The sequence below is a fragment of the Sminthopsis crassicaudata genome, chromosome 3 (assembly GCF_048593235.1).
Source record: "Sminthopsis crassicaudata isolate SCR6 chromosome 3, ASM4859323v1, whole genome shotgun sequence".
NCBI lineage: Eukaryota > Metazoa > Chordata > Mammalia > Dasyuromorphia > Dasyuridae > Sminthopsis > Sminthopsis crassicaudata.
In genome coordinates this window covers 36,915,473-36,931,124 of record NC_133619.1, presented here as the reverse complement: position 1 = coordinate 36,931,124, position 15,652 = coordinate 36,915,473, and the positions used below count along the sequence as shown (strand labels likewise).

The 15,652-nt window shown below is 36.9% G+C and overlaps 1 protein-coding gene across 2 annotated transcripts in view; it reads right to left on the bottom strand.

The window, feature by feature from the left end:
• USP13 (ubiquitin specific peptidase 13) overlaps positions 1 to 15,652 on the bottom strand; it is a 125,708-nt gene that overhangs the window by 77,486 nt on the left and 32,570 nt on the right. Inside the window, exons 2-3 of one of the 2 annotated variants that reach the window (XM_074298259.1) lie at positions 12,347 to 12,472; positions 1,456 to 1,516 (exon numbers count right to left, since the gene is read on the bottom strand). In XM_074298259.1, coding sequence (XP_074154360.1) covers positions 1,456 to 1,516; positions 12,347 to 12,472 — 187 coding nt within the window. Of the gene's footprint in view, positions 1 to 1,455; positions 1,517 to 12,346; positions 12,474 to 15,652 lie in introns of those variants that run through there. The other variant, XM_074298258.1, reaches the window with a different exon arrangement.

Below are 15,652 nucleotides of genomic sequence, written 5' to 3'. Positions count from 1 at the left end.
CCCCTTCCTCTATTTTATCCTCCCCCAGGCCTTTTTGGAAATTCTCCTCCACACCCATCTCTGGTTTTTGCTTCTTTAGGAGGGCCCGTGCAACACTAGGAATATCTACCTCTTGTCTCTCATTCTCACTCCATGACCAGTCCAAATACTGAACCTCTGGTTAGGGAATGGGAATCTGTGGAGGGATATGAGATAGAGTTGGGGAACTTTATGAGAAGGGAAGCTGACTCATACTGAAATGCTGATTTCAGACAGCACACAGAAAGCAAACATACCATGGGAGAACCGTTTATTACTGAATTATCAATTAATAATTGAAAAATCAGAAGAAAAGAGAATGAATTAATAAAGAAAAGTAAGACTCAACATTCAGTTCTTAACTGATCTCCCTGGTGGAAAAAACTGCCTGATGAAGGTCCTTCCTTATATTCCTAAGGTCATTTAATGTACCAGGCCTTTCAAACAATAGTCCAAAAATATGTGTTTTGTACATTAACCAGTTCCCAAACAACTGGCTCTAAGAAAATATCAAATAGAGCTATAATTATTCTTTTTTTGCACCTGAGGCAACCACAACAAACCACACCTCATTTAAGAAGCCTAAAATGGTGCACCTTCTGTCAGAAGTGATGGGGACAGAGCCTTGCCCTGCAGGGACAACTCAGAGCCCCTGAGATGCTGGAATGCGGGATTTTGGGAAGGAGCAGGTCAGGGCAAGGAAAGCGCTCACCCTAGCATATCATCAACTAGTTTCTGATTTTAATGAATGATGCTTACCAACCAGGTGCTGTTATTTATTCATGGCTGAAACCCTTGTCACCACCTTCTAGGGCAGAACCATATTTGCCCCACCCTAATTAAGGACTGACAGAAAGCATCTCATCACTTTATGCCCTGGGAAAACTATACTAGGAGAAGTTGAAGGAAAAGCTTAAGCAGCGACAGAAGAGGTATTAAATAAAAATCCGTTCCAGCAAATTGAATTTGGCCAAGATTACACACATCAGAAATCAGGAGCAACTCCCTCTTTAAAAGGAGTTTAAAAACAAACTAACCAGGTCAGCTCCAATCCTCTCAGAACAATAATTAAGTACTTAGTAAATGTTAAATAATATCAAATAATATTAATGTGTATAGTGCTTTGCAAACCTTCAAGCTCTATATAAATGCAAGCTACTATTATTAAACACAAGAAAGCACTTTGCAAACCTTAAAGCACTTTATCAATGAATTATTATTATTATTTTTATTAATTATAGCTTCAACTGAGAGAATAGTTTGAAGCTCCCTTCCCACTGATTGGAACCAAAAAGGGAATGGAGTCAAATCAGCAGAAAGAATGAAGCTTGTCTCTTTCTTCCACATGTGTCAAAGCAATGGTCAAAGCAAATTTCAAATACAAGGCACACACAAGACAGCTTAGAAGGACTATGGGAAAACAGCCATTTACAATACCTAAGAATAGCTTGGGATTCCTCCTTTGGGGTAAGACGCCACCAGATGCCCCTGTTACTTTCTGGGGGGGAAAAAGAAAAGTGAGAAGATACACAGTTGAAATCCAGCCTATGGCGCAAACAATGTTTAAGTAACATAGATGAGCTCGAGACATAACACTTTACAGAGGACCAGGAAGAAACGTCTGCACTCCACAGGATGTTCCAGAGGGAAGGGAGAGTTCCAGGGGTCATGGAGGATTCCGAGTTGGTGAATGGGATGAGATGACTCACAGAATTTCAGAACCAGGAGGAAATTTAGAGAAGACCCTGTCCAACCTTCGACCAAGCTGTCAGAGACCTAAGAGAGGGCCATTAATGCATTCCAGCTGTCTAGATTTTAAATTCTAAAATGGCTTTCTTGTCTCCAGTAAATAGGAATGAACTCTATTATCAAGTTAAGTTCCTTAAAACTAATGTTTAAGAGTTCTTTCCATATAATCTACAATTTTTAATGGTATCATAAGGAAAATATGAGTGTGGTAATTGAATTAGAAACAGGGGCCACCAAATCATATTTAAGGATCCCTTTGGTGGCTGCATTTATTGGTTTAGAAAACCACATTTTAACATTGTCTGTGTTCTGTTGTTCTTTTGTCTATTTTGTTAAATATTTCTGAGTTACATTTTAAACTGGTTTGGGCCCCATTTGGGACTGTTGCAGATCTCAAAACCAACTAAGAATGGTTTGGCACTCCTGTTTTAAAGAATTCAATCATTTCTTAAAGGGGAGAATTATTTTTATATAAGTTTTTCCATAACATAGTTTAATTTTTAAAAGATCACACATGTAACTAAAAATCTGTAATGTACAATTTGTTATTCCATTAACATATATAATAAATTCATATGTATAATTTATATTAATAAATTTCTTTTTTTTCTTTTCTTTTTCCTTTTTTTCTTCCCTCCTCTTTCCATTATTAGGTTGTTGCTTAGTACATTTGATTTTAGCACTGGATCAGGCATCTAGAACTAGAAAGGACCCCAGAGTTTAGCTATTCAATCCAGCATCTCATCTTACTGATAAGGAAATTGAGATTTAGGGAGCTGCCAAGGTCACAGAGAGAGCAAATATTAACATGTAAAAGTTAGTCCCAGGATCGTAGATTAAAAGCCAGAAGGGGCCTGAAGGGCCATTGAGTTCAACATTTCATTTTAAAGAAGATGAAAGTGACTTGCCCAGGATCACACAGCTAGGAAGGATCTGAAGTGGGATTTGTGCCTCCAAGTTTAGAGCTCTGAAATCACTGATTGTTCAATCCTCAAAGACTTTAATTTTAAAGATTAAGTTATTAATGGAGCTTTGATCTCTACAGCAAGGAGGACCTCACAGTGATGCAGCCACACACTGGAGTTATGCTCCACCCCAATATATTCACATATATATACTCTCACAAACTCTCTCTCTCTCTTTTTCTCTTTCTGTCTTTTTCTCTTTATCTCTGTCTCTGGCTTTCTCTGACTCTCTCTCTCTTCTTTCTCTTTCTGGCTCTCTTCCTTCTCTCTCTCTTTCTCTCTCTTTCTCTTCTTCTCACTCTCTGTCTCTATCTCTCTGTCTCTCTCTCACTCTCACTCTCTAGTGTCTTTCTCCTCTCAGAATTTTTACAGTTATAAAAGAATAACTGGAGTCAGAAAATACAAAAATCGGGAGCATAAATTTGGAGTGGAATATCTTCTCATTAAATCCCCTCATTTTAGAGATGAAGAAACTGAAGGTCAGGGAAATGAAGTGACTTGCCCAAAATGACACAAATAGGCAATAACAGAAAGAGAATTTGAACCCAAATCCTATTCCCTTTCTGCTCTGCTACCTGCCTTTCATCAATTGTATTCTGAATAAACATAAGTATAAAATCAAATAAAATGCATTTCATAAAAAAACTATCAAATAAATTTTAAAAGGTTGACACAATACTATTTCCCCCAAAAGGTGAATAATAGTTTCTTACATTAATTATACAACAGAAGAGAAAGAAGGGAATAGAAAGGAGAAACCATGTCACTCAATCAGCAAGCACACATTAAATGCTTACTGCATGCCAGGCACAGGCCACAACTGATTGATTTGTTGATGTGATATATTTCAGCTACAAATATATGACAGAAAAGTTTTAAACCATCAAAACCAATACATCCCCAAACGGTGGGTGGTGCATGTGGGATCACAGATTTTGAGCTGGAAATTGACACTGGAAAACATTTAGTCCAAACTCTCATTTACTTTTGACAGGGTCATGGGTCCTTTCACTTCAAATCTACCTAGTGATGTATACATCACCTTCATGCAACATTACCCCCTACAAACAAAGTCTGTTAAATATAGGTTCATATGTATAGAAATGTATATATGTGTGATGTATATATTTGTACACATACACACATATATATACATATGTACATGTAAGTACTATTTATAATTCCCACATAACTTTCAAACTCAGAAAAGTTCTTTTTAAAAACTGCAATTTTGGCTTTCCTGGCTTAAACTAAACTAAGATCTTTGGGACATCATGGAGGTTTTTTCAGATTAAAATATTTAGATATGATTATTTCTTTGGGATTACTTACTATCTCTCTTTGACATAACAAAAATTATTTTAAATAGAATCTTGCCTTATGACTAGAGTTATGTTGCATATACTTATAAACAAAATTTAATTTGGGAAAGTCTAAACAGAAACTAGGGAGGTCAAATACAGAAGATGTGGCACCATGGGCTAACACACAGAAACAAATGTTTTCTTTGGGGATTAAGTGACTTGGCCAGGATCACACAGCCAGCACGTGTCTGAGACCAAACTTGAACTGAGGTCTTCCTAACTGCAGGCCCAGCACCCTATCCTCTGCACCAGCAAAGTACCCCCAAACAAATGGTTTCTAATATGGCCTGCATACACAGCTTCAGTTTAAAGGGCTACAGGACCAACCTTGAAGTTCAAATTCTGTGTGATCACTGGCAAGTCACTGAGCATCTCTGGGTCTCAGTTTTCTCATTATGAAATAAGGAAGATTAACTCTATGGTACTTGCTTCATAGATTACTGAGAAGCACATTCATTCAAAGAGGACTTAATAAAGCACCTATCATGTGCAAAGCATTATGATACATGCTGGAGACCACGACAAAATAAAAATGAGTTCCTGTCTTAAGGAGCCTGTAATCTATTGCCACTCAAAGGAGACAATCTATCTCAAGGGTATTGTAAACCTGAAGGCACTATGTTAAAATATAAATTATTATTTTAAAAGGTCACATGAATCTCAAGCTGGAAAGGGATCCTGAGGCCATCTAGCTCAACCTCCTGAGTTTATAGATGAAGAAACTGAGTGATTTGCCCAAAGATACATTAGGTAGAGTCTGGCTTCCCCAAACAGAAGCCAAATTGGTTTGGGCTTATGACCTCCTTCATTTTTGCTAAATTTGGGCACACAGCATTAGTGCCTGGTGGGCAAAGTGGCACAAATAAGTCTGGAATAGGGAAAGACAAGGGAAAGGGGAAAAGAGTCTAGGAGAATAAAAACATGAAAGCTTAAGTGTTCCCCATCCCCTACCCCATCCATGAGCAAGACAGCTGTCTTAGATAGGATGAAAGGGCAGCGCCTCCTCTCCCAGTCCCTCTCAGGAGCCTCTAATTTCTCAGCATTGTGACCTCTCAGCTCTTTACATTTATAGCCAGCTCTCAATTATCTCATAAATCAAGATGAGAGATGAGAGAGATAAATAAAATACACAACTAATACATTTTCGTTTCAACCTCTTCTCCCATGAGAAAATGTTTAGCACAAGCCCATTTGCTGATGGATAGAAAGGGCGGTGACAATGAAAAACCAATTGCCTAAAAACAGTAATAGATTAAAAAAAAAACTGACCCCCAGACCTAGATAAAATACAAACTGATCTCTTGATTGTAGAATAATTAAGACCTAACATGCAGGTAGATGAGAAATTGGTGAGGCCCTTGGACATGCTCAGTTTCTTTGGATCTGATAAAAACAATAATAATATTGCTATTATTATTGCATTGATAATAATAATTATTGCCAACATCTACATAGCACTTTGAGATTTGCAAAGCATCTTACAAATATTGTCTCTTTTTATCCTCACAACAATCCCGGGAAATGGATATTATTATAATCCCCATTTTCATAGATGAGGAAATTAAGGCATAATGAAGGGTACGTGCTTTGCCCAAGATCATACAGCTAATAAGTATCTGAGGTTAGGTTTAAACTCAGGTCTTCCTGACTCCAGAAAATGGCACTGTGACATGTTTCTCCCTCTGATCACAGAGCTATCAGATTGCTAGGCAATCAGGCACTAGACTAACATACCAGATAAACTTTTTTCACTCACAACCCTGAGAAATTTTTACATGACCACAAGTATACAGGTATATAAAATAGGTATACAAATCAGGCATTCATTGATAGTAAATCATAATTTTGCAACCCCCCACTTTCAGTTTGTGACCAATATACAAAAAGTTGGGTCCTATACTATGCCATTAAACCAGCCGGGAAATGATGAATAGGCCATCTAAATTTCTAATATTTGTGAAAATCTAGATTAAAATTGTTCTCAATGGAAAGACTCCAAGGTACCTTCACAAACCAAGCTCTGGGTTCATGATTTTCACTGGCTTGACCCAGAATGCTAAAACTTAGAACTGGAGAGGAATCACCTTGTTGTCAAGATCAGGGAAACTGAAGTCCAGAGAATTCTTGTGGCTTGACTAAGTTCCAACAGGTAGAATTCATAGGATCATAACAGCCCAAGAAATCTGGAAGGGACCATAGAGGCCACTAAGCCCATCCCCTTCATTTTACAGATGAAAAAGCTGAAGCTGCCATTGGTTAAGTGACTTGACCAAAGTCATTCAGCTGGTAAATGTTTCAGGCAGGATTTGAACTCGGCTCTTTCGACTCTAAAGTCAGCCTTCTATCCATTATGCCAACCTAAACGGTCAAGTACAAAGTCCAGTGTTGCTTCCAGCTCTGTACCCCGGTGCTTTTCTTGGCAAAACTTCAAATTGCCAGAACAGTAATATAGTTCCTTGAAGGACATCTCAAAACTGATGTCTCCCTGCAACAAAAGGTACTCTATTTAACCCTTCACCAAAGGAAGGAAGGAAGGAAGGAAGGAAGGAAGGAAGGAAGGAAGGAAGGAAGGAAGGAAAGGAAGGAAGGAAGGAAGGAAGGAAGGAAGGAAGGAAGGAAGGAAGGAAGGAAGGAAGGAAGAAGGAAGAAAGAAAGAAAGGAAGGAAGAAAGAAAGAAAGAAAGAAAGAAAGAGAAAGAAAGAAAGAAAGAAAGAAAGAAAGAAAGAAAGAAAGAAAGAAAGAAAGAAAGAAAGAAAGAAAGAAAGAAAGAAAGAAAGAAAGAAAGAAAGAAAGAAAAGAAAGAAAGAAAGAAGAAAGAAAGAAAGAAAGAAAGAAAGAAAGAAAGAAAGAAAGAAAGAAAGAAAGAAAGAAGAGAAAGAAAGAAAGAAAGAAAGAAAAAGAAAAGCTGTGGTTCCAAAGGCAACTGCAACTCTAAATCTTGATTTTTTTGGAAGGAATTTAATATGAGTATATAGAGAAATAGTTGGAATTGGAAAAGGGCTTTATGATCACCAAGCCCAACTCTCTATTTTACAAATAAACTAAGTTCAGAATGGGTTTCATTTATTGTTTTAACATCCCCTTTCTCTCCCCTGCCTCCAACTTTTTAAAATAAATTTGAAAGGGCTCTATTTCAGGGGCAGGGAAAGGAATTGGTGGTGACCTTCTCTTTTTACAGTTGAAGTAACAGGGCGGAAGTTAAGTGATTTGCCCAATGTGACAAAGTGGCAGAGTCAGAATACAAACACAGATCTTTTGTTTCCAAATACAATCTCTTTTCCACAATACCATTCTTTCTTTCTTTAAGGTTCAATTCAGACATCACTTCTTATTAGTTTTTTTTCCAGATCTGTCCCGTTTTCCCAGGTAAAAAGTATTTCTCCCTTCTATCATTCCCTCCAGCCTTTCCCCTAGTTTCCTTTTCACAACCTCTCTTCTTAGTATTAATATCCCTATCTCTCCCCCCATTTTAGATGAAACATCACAAAAACTAGATCTATGTCACATTTACCTTTGTATCATTCCCAAAACACACAGTAGATACTTAAATACTTGTTGAAATTTTGGATTTGGATTGAATTCATCACCATGGAGAGTTTTCCAGTGATTTTAAGGAGACAAATATGTCTGTGTGGATGAAAAGTTCAGCTCCATAGCTAATGACATAAACTCAGAACACAAGAACGGTTGATCGAGTCCAGCCAAGGATCTGTCAGATTTAAGAAAGTTCCCATGGTTTCTACCAGCAGCTGGAATGCAGAGAAGCTGCGGAGTCAGGGTGGCTCCCATTGTAATAAGTTCAAGGCCAATATCACTGCCAGAGGACACAGTCAGCTTTCACCAACTGGTGGAAAGTTTTCCATTAAAGAGAACAGGCTCATGACAAGATTTCTGGCCACACTCCAATAACTTGTTCTATATTATCTCACATACTGTTAAGTCAAAGACTCCACCTGTGTAGAAGGGGGGAAAGGCTGGCTGAGGAATCAGCAAAGAACTGGGTTCAAACCCCACTCTTACAGGTATTAGCTGTGTGACCATGAGCACTATTTTGTCTCTCGCTGGCAACTCACCAGGAGGCAGGTATTGAGTCACAGACACCGGAAGGTATCACTCCTAGTTTGTGGAGTACGACTTTAACCTCTGACCTTCAATAGAAGTTCAACAAATGGTAACTAAAGATACAAGAATTACATTGGACTAAGTTTTGGTCCTGAGGGGAAAATATAGGATTTTTTAAATAATAATAATACAACTATATAATAAATTAATTAATTGTATTCTTTTTTATTACTTATTTATCTTTATGCTATTTTGGAAGGCAATATGAGACAACAGCTTAGACCAGAAAGGGAAGTCTAGCTTTGGAGTCACAGGGTGTGTGTTCAAATTCTGATTCTACCACTTCCTAGTTGAAAAATCTTGAACAAAGCATTTCCTCATCTATAAAATGAGGGCATTTGAATGTTATTTCAGACAGTCACAGAACTTTGATTTTGAATCCCAACTCTGTCATTTGCAAGGTATAGGACTTTGGACAAATTCTCTAGAAACTCCAATAGCTCTTTCTTTTCTGTAGGATAAAAATGAAAACTCCATCCAGATTTCTACCACTATTCCATATAACTCTACTTCATGCATCTATATTCCAGTCAGATTGAACCATTTGCTGCTCCTACGACACCACATCCCAGCATCCAGTTCCTTGATGTCAGAGAGCCAGTCTTGGAATGCACTGATGCTTCATTTGTAAATCAAAATATTCCTAGTTTCCTTCAAAGCTCAATTCAAATCTCACCTCTTACAGGAAGCCCATCTTGACTCCACCATATGAAACGCCTTCCTCTAAAGGTTATTTACTTTGTGTTGAATGCTATGAATACATGCCACCTTTCCTTCAAGAGTGTAAGTTCCTTGAGAGCAGGCTGCTACTCATTATTTTATCTTACTATTCCCAGTCCCTGACACATAGTAGTAAGTGTTATTTAATATTATTTGAATGAATTAATCTATAAAATATAAGGGTTAGACCTACTCACGTGAGCTTGAAAGTTCCTTCCAATTCTAAATCACAAGCTTCTGAGCAACCCTGAGCAAACATCCTCAACTGTAGTGGTTAGCTCCCACACCCCCATTGGGATTCATCTGGGTCTAGTGATAGGATGTACATTATTGCAACCAACCATTCCCAGCACCAACTACCATTAACTATAATTATGTCAGCATCCCCTCTCCCCGACCACTCTGGGTTCCAACTGCCCTTTAATTAACCTCTAGCCTTCTGAAGACCACAGAATTCAAGGTTGCCATTAGGGTTTACCCCAAGAGAGTCTCACAAACTTCACATTTATAGAAGCAGTCTTACTCATATTTCTACTTTCTGGATTATCTTCCCAGAATACATTTGGACTGTTCATCAGACTGTTTTGTCAATCAAATCAATCAATCACCACTCAGTGGCCACAAGCAGCCAGCATTTCTTCATTTGGAGAGAGACGGAGCAATATAAAAGATTATCCCTAGGATCCAAGATCCAATCAGCAAGCTACTGTCAGACTTGAAAACTTGTCTTCCACCAGAGTCCCACATGGAATCTAAATCACAACCTCTCTGATCTAGTCTGGCTGTTACCGGACATCACCCTGACAATATCACCGACAAGGAGCCATCAGACCTTTGCTGGACACCCTTCAATGAAGGGCATGGTGGTGGAATCAACATTCGGATTACTTTCTGTTTCAAATTAGTATAAATTTTATTTCCAACACATTTTGCCTTCTAGAAACACTAAAAAGGCCAAATTTTGGAGTTGACTTTAGCATTTTTCTGATGTTCTAGTCTTCTTTTCCAGTGGCCAAGAAATAAAAATTGGCCCAACATGTCTTTTCTGCTCTTGACAATTCTGAATTGTTATGAATTCTCTTTTCCTATTCACTTGATCAAGCCTCCTTTTGGCTTTATACTATGTGACATGGAAGCACTATCTCCTTGGGGTTCATCTGTTGTCTTCATAATTTTCTTATAGTTCCTAAGTTCCTTTAAAGGTGGGGTCTTCTTCATTTTTTTTAGCATTCATTTTGTAGGCATTTGCTGAACTGAAACACACTTAGAGATGTGAAACTTCAGACCCGACTAGCTTAAAAGCCTGATCTTCTAAAGCAGTGGACCTCAAACTTTTTAAACAGGGGGCCAGTTCACTGTCCCTCAGACAGTTGGAGGGCCAGACTATAGTAAAAACAAAAGCTCACACTCTATCTCCGCCCCTCAGCCCATTTGCCATAACCCAGCAGGCCGCATAAACGTCCTCAGTGGGCCACATCTGGCCCTCAGGCCATAGTTTGAGAACCCCTGTTCTAAAGATTCAGACCAAGTTCCCATCTCCCCCAATACAGTAGTATTGATCCATCTTGGATATCAAAGCACTTTGCTTACTTCCCTTTTACAGTCTGTTAGGAAGCATCAAGAGATTTCATTTGGGGGGTTGTATTTCAAGAGCCTAGTACAAAGAGGAGGCATTTAATAAACATTTATTGATTTGATTGATGGAACACTCAAGTCCCCTCTTGTTGCCTTAGTGGAAAAGCTGAAAGAATCTCTTCTTAAGTCTACAATTCTTGTTCACAAATCATGGCCATTCCAATCTGGACACAGACCTTGGAACACTGAATACCAAGGAGAGTTCCTTCTTATCGGAAAAGGATTATTCCATAGGCAACCCACCCACAACTTGGATTGCAAACACTTGCTTTCAGAGGAAGACTGTGAATGGCTCTATTCCAAAGAGTGTCCCTAACTTCTTTACCAATCAGCAGGGCTAGCCAGGGCTCACTCCAACACCTTGCTTGCTCTAAAGGGACAAATTGGAGCTCCAACTTTTCTAAGTCTTTGAGGTTGCATACCAGAGACCACAACTTTGAGCCTTATTTCTTCTGTTTGTAAAAACTAAGCTAGTCCAGATAAATCATTAATATCCAAAAATGCAGAAATTTGCTGATTCTAACATCTTTTCACTTTTATATTTTAGTCTGCTTGATCTAAACCCAAAGGCCAGATCTTCATTTTGTGAGAATCAAGGTTTACAGGAGGTTCTTCTTACTTCACTATTTCAAAGCATAGAGACTGCCTCAATGGGGATGTTCCCTCCCTCCCGGCAAAGGCAGAATGGCTTTCTCCAACTACTGGAAAGATTCCCAATAAACAGAATAGACAAAACCCAAGATTCCACACCACCCTCCACCAAAAAACCAAATTTCTTTTCTAACATATTGCAAAATATATTGCTTTAACATTGCTAAGTATTATAATCCATGAAAGTAGTGTAGCCTAGTGGGTAGAGTGCTAGGCTTGGGATTCAGGAAGATCTGAGTTCAAATCTCACCTTTACCATTTAATAGTTGTGTGATATTGAGCAAGTCATTTCACCATTCCCAGTCTCAGTTTCTTTATCTGGAAAATGGGAATAATAAATCTCAATGGGACATAGAGAGGACTATCTCATATAATTAATATAAAGCACTTTCCAAACTTTCAAGTTCTATGTAAATGTTAGCAATTATTATTATTCATATATTTGACTCTTCCTCCCCCACTAATTATTTTCCTCTCCCTCAAATCATAAGGAGTAAATAAGCATATTCACTGTGACTGCTGGGAAATGGCCTTTAATTATTATGCCCACTACAATTGAGCAGATGGGTTTTGAAGATTGTTATGAGCAAAAGTCTCTCCATCCTGTGACCACCATGGAAATGAATTTCCTCAAATTTGTGTTTCAACATGGCAGAGTATGACAAAGGCCTCAGCTCTCAGGTTCCACACCAAAATGAGATTTCCAAGAAAGGTTTAATAGAGGAATAATGCTCTAGTGAATGGAAATAATGTTAAAATACAGTCAACCTTCAGTCCTCAAAGAACTGTCCATTCATTTTATGGATCTTGCTTCTCTTCTTTCAATCTCCCAGGAACTGGCTCTGGAACATTTCACTGCTTTTAAGTCATCCCAGATCTAAGAGAGCACCAAACAACTCCAATCAAAACTTTAGAGGGAAGGGAGGATGAAATTAATGGCTGAAATCCAGAGTTGGGATTATCAATGGATTTCAATTAGAGGGTTATCTTTGTCTCCCCAAACCAGATAATCTATTGCTAACCAAAAAAAAAAAAAAATCATCCATTGGAAAATCATATGAATACATTTTATTCATCAAGACCCAATGACAGATTTCCCTGGCCAACCCAGCTCTCACCTACCTCTCTTACATGTCTTTTCAGATGCATGTACACACACTGTCCAGTTTTCCGATAGTGCCTTTCAACATGTTCCCTTCCAAAGGCCAGGAACGTATTCATGCACACATAGAGACCTCCTTCTGAAATCTGAAAGACAGAGACAAGCCACATCACCATCTGGACAAATAAGCTAAAATCAAGGGACTCTAGAACCTGGGGCCCATGGAATCCCAAGGGTTCTGAGAATAGATTTTCGAGGGTCTGAAAACTTTTTATTTTAATATCTTGATAATTATGTTTCAATATAACTGGTTTCCTTTGTAATTCTCTATATTTTATTTTATTCATTTAAAATAATTCAGGCAAGAAAATTGAAAATTACTTTTTCCCCACTTTGAGTTGTTGGTTTTTTTCCTTATCTTACTGATCCTCTTATTGGTAAACTCATCAGTTTGCCCTATAAAAATGGAAGGTCTATGACCTTGGTCCCTGGGTGAGCTTGGACTAGTAATATCACTTCTCTGGGTCCATTTTCCTAATATGTAAAATGAGGGAATTAATCAGATGACCTCAGTGGTTCCTTCAAGCTATATATCTACTATTCTATGATTAGATGAAATATTAAGTATTTCAAAGATGACAACATAAAAGCCCAAAGAGAATTCTAAAAAAATGATGAAACACTCTTTATCTTCATGGTACAGAAGATGGTTAAAAGTACAGAAAACTGGACTTGTCATCAACCAGTCATCAATCAACAATCATCAACAGCCATCGATCAATAAGCAATGGTTGCAAAAACAGCAATGAAATCATCCTTGCTCTCAAAGAGCTTACATTTTATTGGGCAAGACAACATTATATACATACATGGGTGTATACATATATATCTGCACATATATGCATGTACAAATATACTGTATGTGTATGTAATTATTTAAATATCCACACTTTATAAATACAAATATATTAAAATATATGCATTATATCCTATATTACAAATATCATTACTATAAATTAATATAAGTATAAACATATATTTACAATAATATAGAATTATTCATGCTTTCTCATTACTGATATTTCTATTTATTTTATGTAGTGTGTACATGAAGCATAAATACAAAATATAGTGCATTGTCATCATATGGGTTGTTTGGACTTGCTGTGTTATGAGTAATGGTTCAATGAATGGCATATGAATATACTGGAAAAAGAATATAACATCAAAAGCATCAATCAAGCTTTCAACAATAAATCAAAAGAAATGGTGAGTCAATGTCAAAATATAAAGAAATAGGTTTCATAAGAAATACAAACTATCAAATAACAACCTAAAAATGGTCAGAATCATTAATAATCAGATAAAAGATATAAACATCCTAAGATATCATCGAGATATAATGGAAAACTTACTGTTGGAGGGATTTTAGGAATGTAAGATAGCAAAGCGAGGAACTGATTCAGCCCTTCTGGGAAATGATGGGAATTAATGCAAGAAAAGTTACTACATTGTTCATACTCTTTAACTCAGAGATTCTGCATGTCTTGGAACTACATCCCCACAAGCTCTTGACCACAAGAAAAGACCAGGATGTACAAAAATACTCATAGAGTTTTTGTGATGACAAAAAGCTAGGAACAAAAAGTTTGTTTTGAAGTTGGCAAATGGCCTAACAAATTATGGCATTCAGGTGTAATGGAATATAACTGTGCCATGAAGAATGATGAATATAGAGATTTCCTACAACAACCCTAATGAAGAGTGAAGAAAACATTATCAAGAAAATAGCATATACCTGTTACAGTGGCAAAAGCATGAATTCTGGTGCCAGAGGGCTGGGGTTCAGATCTCCCCTTATGCTTGTTACTTCAGTGATTTTGAGATAATCACTTAACCTCCTGTTTTCTCATCTATAAAATGAGGGGAGCAGTTGAACTGGATAACTACCAAGGCCTTTCCAGTTCTTGGTCCATGATCATCAAATCCATACCAAATCCTCCTGATAATATCCCTTATCAACAATGAACTAGCCTCCAATGAGCAGGAGTCCACTATCTCCTAAGGCAGAACCCATCCCACTTCTAGAAAGTTCTAATCACTAAACAACTTCTCTTGATATCAAATCTGCATTTTAGCAATTTCTTTTTTAATTTATTTTATTCTGAACTTTAGAAATAAAACAAGAGTTTACATAACATAGAAGAATAGGAGAAAATAGCAAATTGGACATAATAGATTTGTAGTTTTATATGTAATTACAAATCTATTATGACCAACTTGCAATTCCTTTTAATATATAATAAATTTATCATATAACTTTTTTCCTTTTATCTTCCCTCCCCTCCCCCTACCCTAAATAAAGATATAATTAGACACAAATGTGAGTGTGATGTGTGTGTAAAATCATTCTATATATTTCTATTCACCAGTTCTTTCTCTGGATGAAGATAGCATCTTCTTTCATATGTCATTTGCCATTAATCTGGGTATTTATAATAGTCAAAATGACTTAGTCGCTCAATGGTGTTCTTAAAACAATATTTCTGTTATTGTATATTACAAGAAAATTTAAACATATTATTTATCAGACATATGGATAGATGAACAATTTGTGAATAAATAAGAGATAGGGAGATAAGAGGTATACAATGAATCATTTTAATAACATTTTAAAAAATGTTTTGTACAAACAATGTAGCAATATCAGAAGGAAAGCAGAAAATGGGGAAGAGGATATTTATAGACAGGCTCTCAGATAAAGGTCTCATATCTCAAATATTTTGGCAACTTCTATCCTATCCTCCTACGTTGGCCTTTTGGAGCTAACATTAAATCCTGGATGTGCCTTTTGTATATATATATATATATATATATATATATATATATATATATATATATATATATATATATATATATATATATATATATATATATATATATATATATATTTTTATGTATGTATGTATGTATATTTATTTATGTATGTATGTATATTTATTTATGTATGTATGTATGCATGTATATGTATATAAAACCCTGAGGGAATCTCTTTACATCTCAGTTTCAGTATCATCAGCTGTAAAATGGGATGGAGAAGGAAATGGCAAATTATTCCAGTATCTTTGCCAGAAAACCCCAAATGGGGCCATGTAGACTAGAATAGGATTGAACAACTTCCTGACTCCAAGTACAGAGCTTTATTCACTTTTCCACCATCTGCCTCTTCTCCACTCTGAAAGTCACTCCAATTTCTACAAGATGCCCTCTAGTCCCTTTCAAGGACTTGTCAAATGTTCTTGCTAGAATGTGACACCAATGAACAC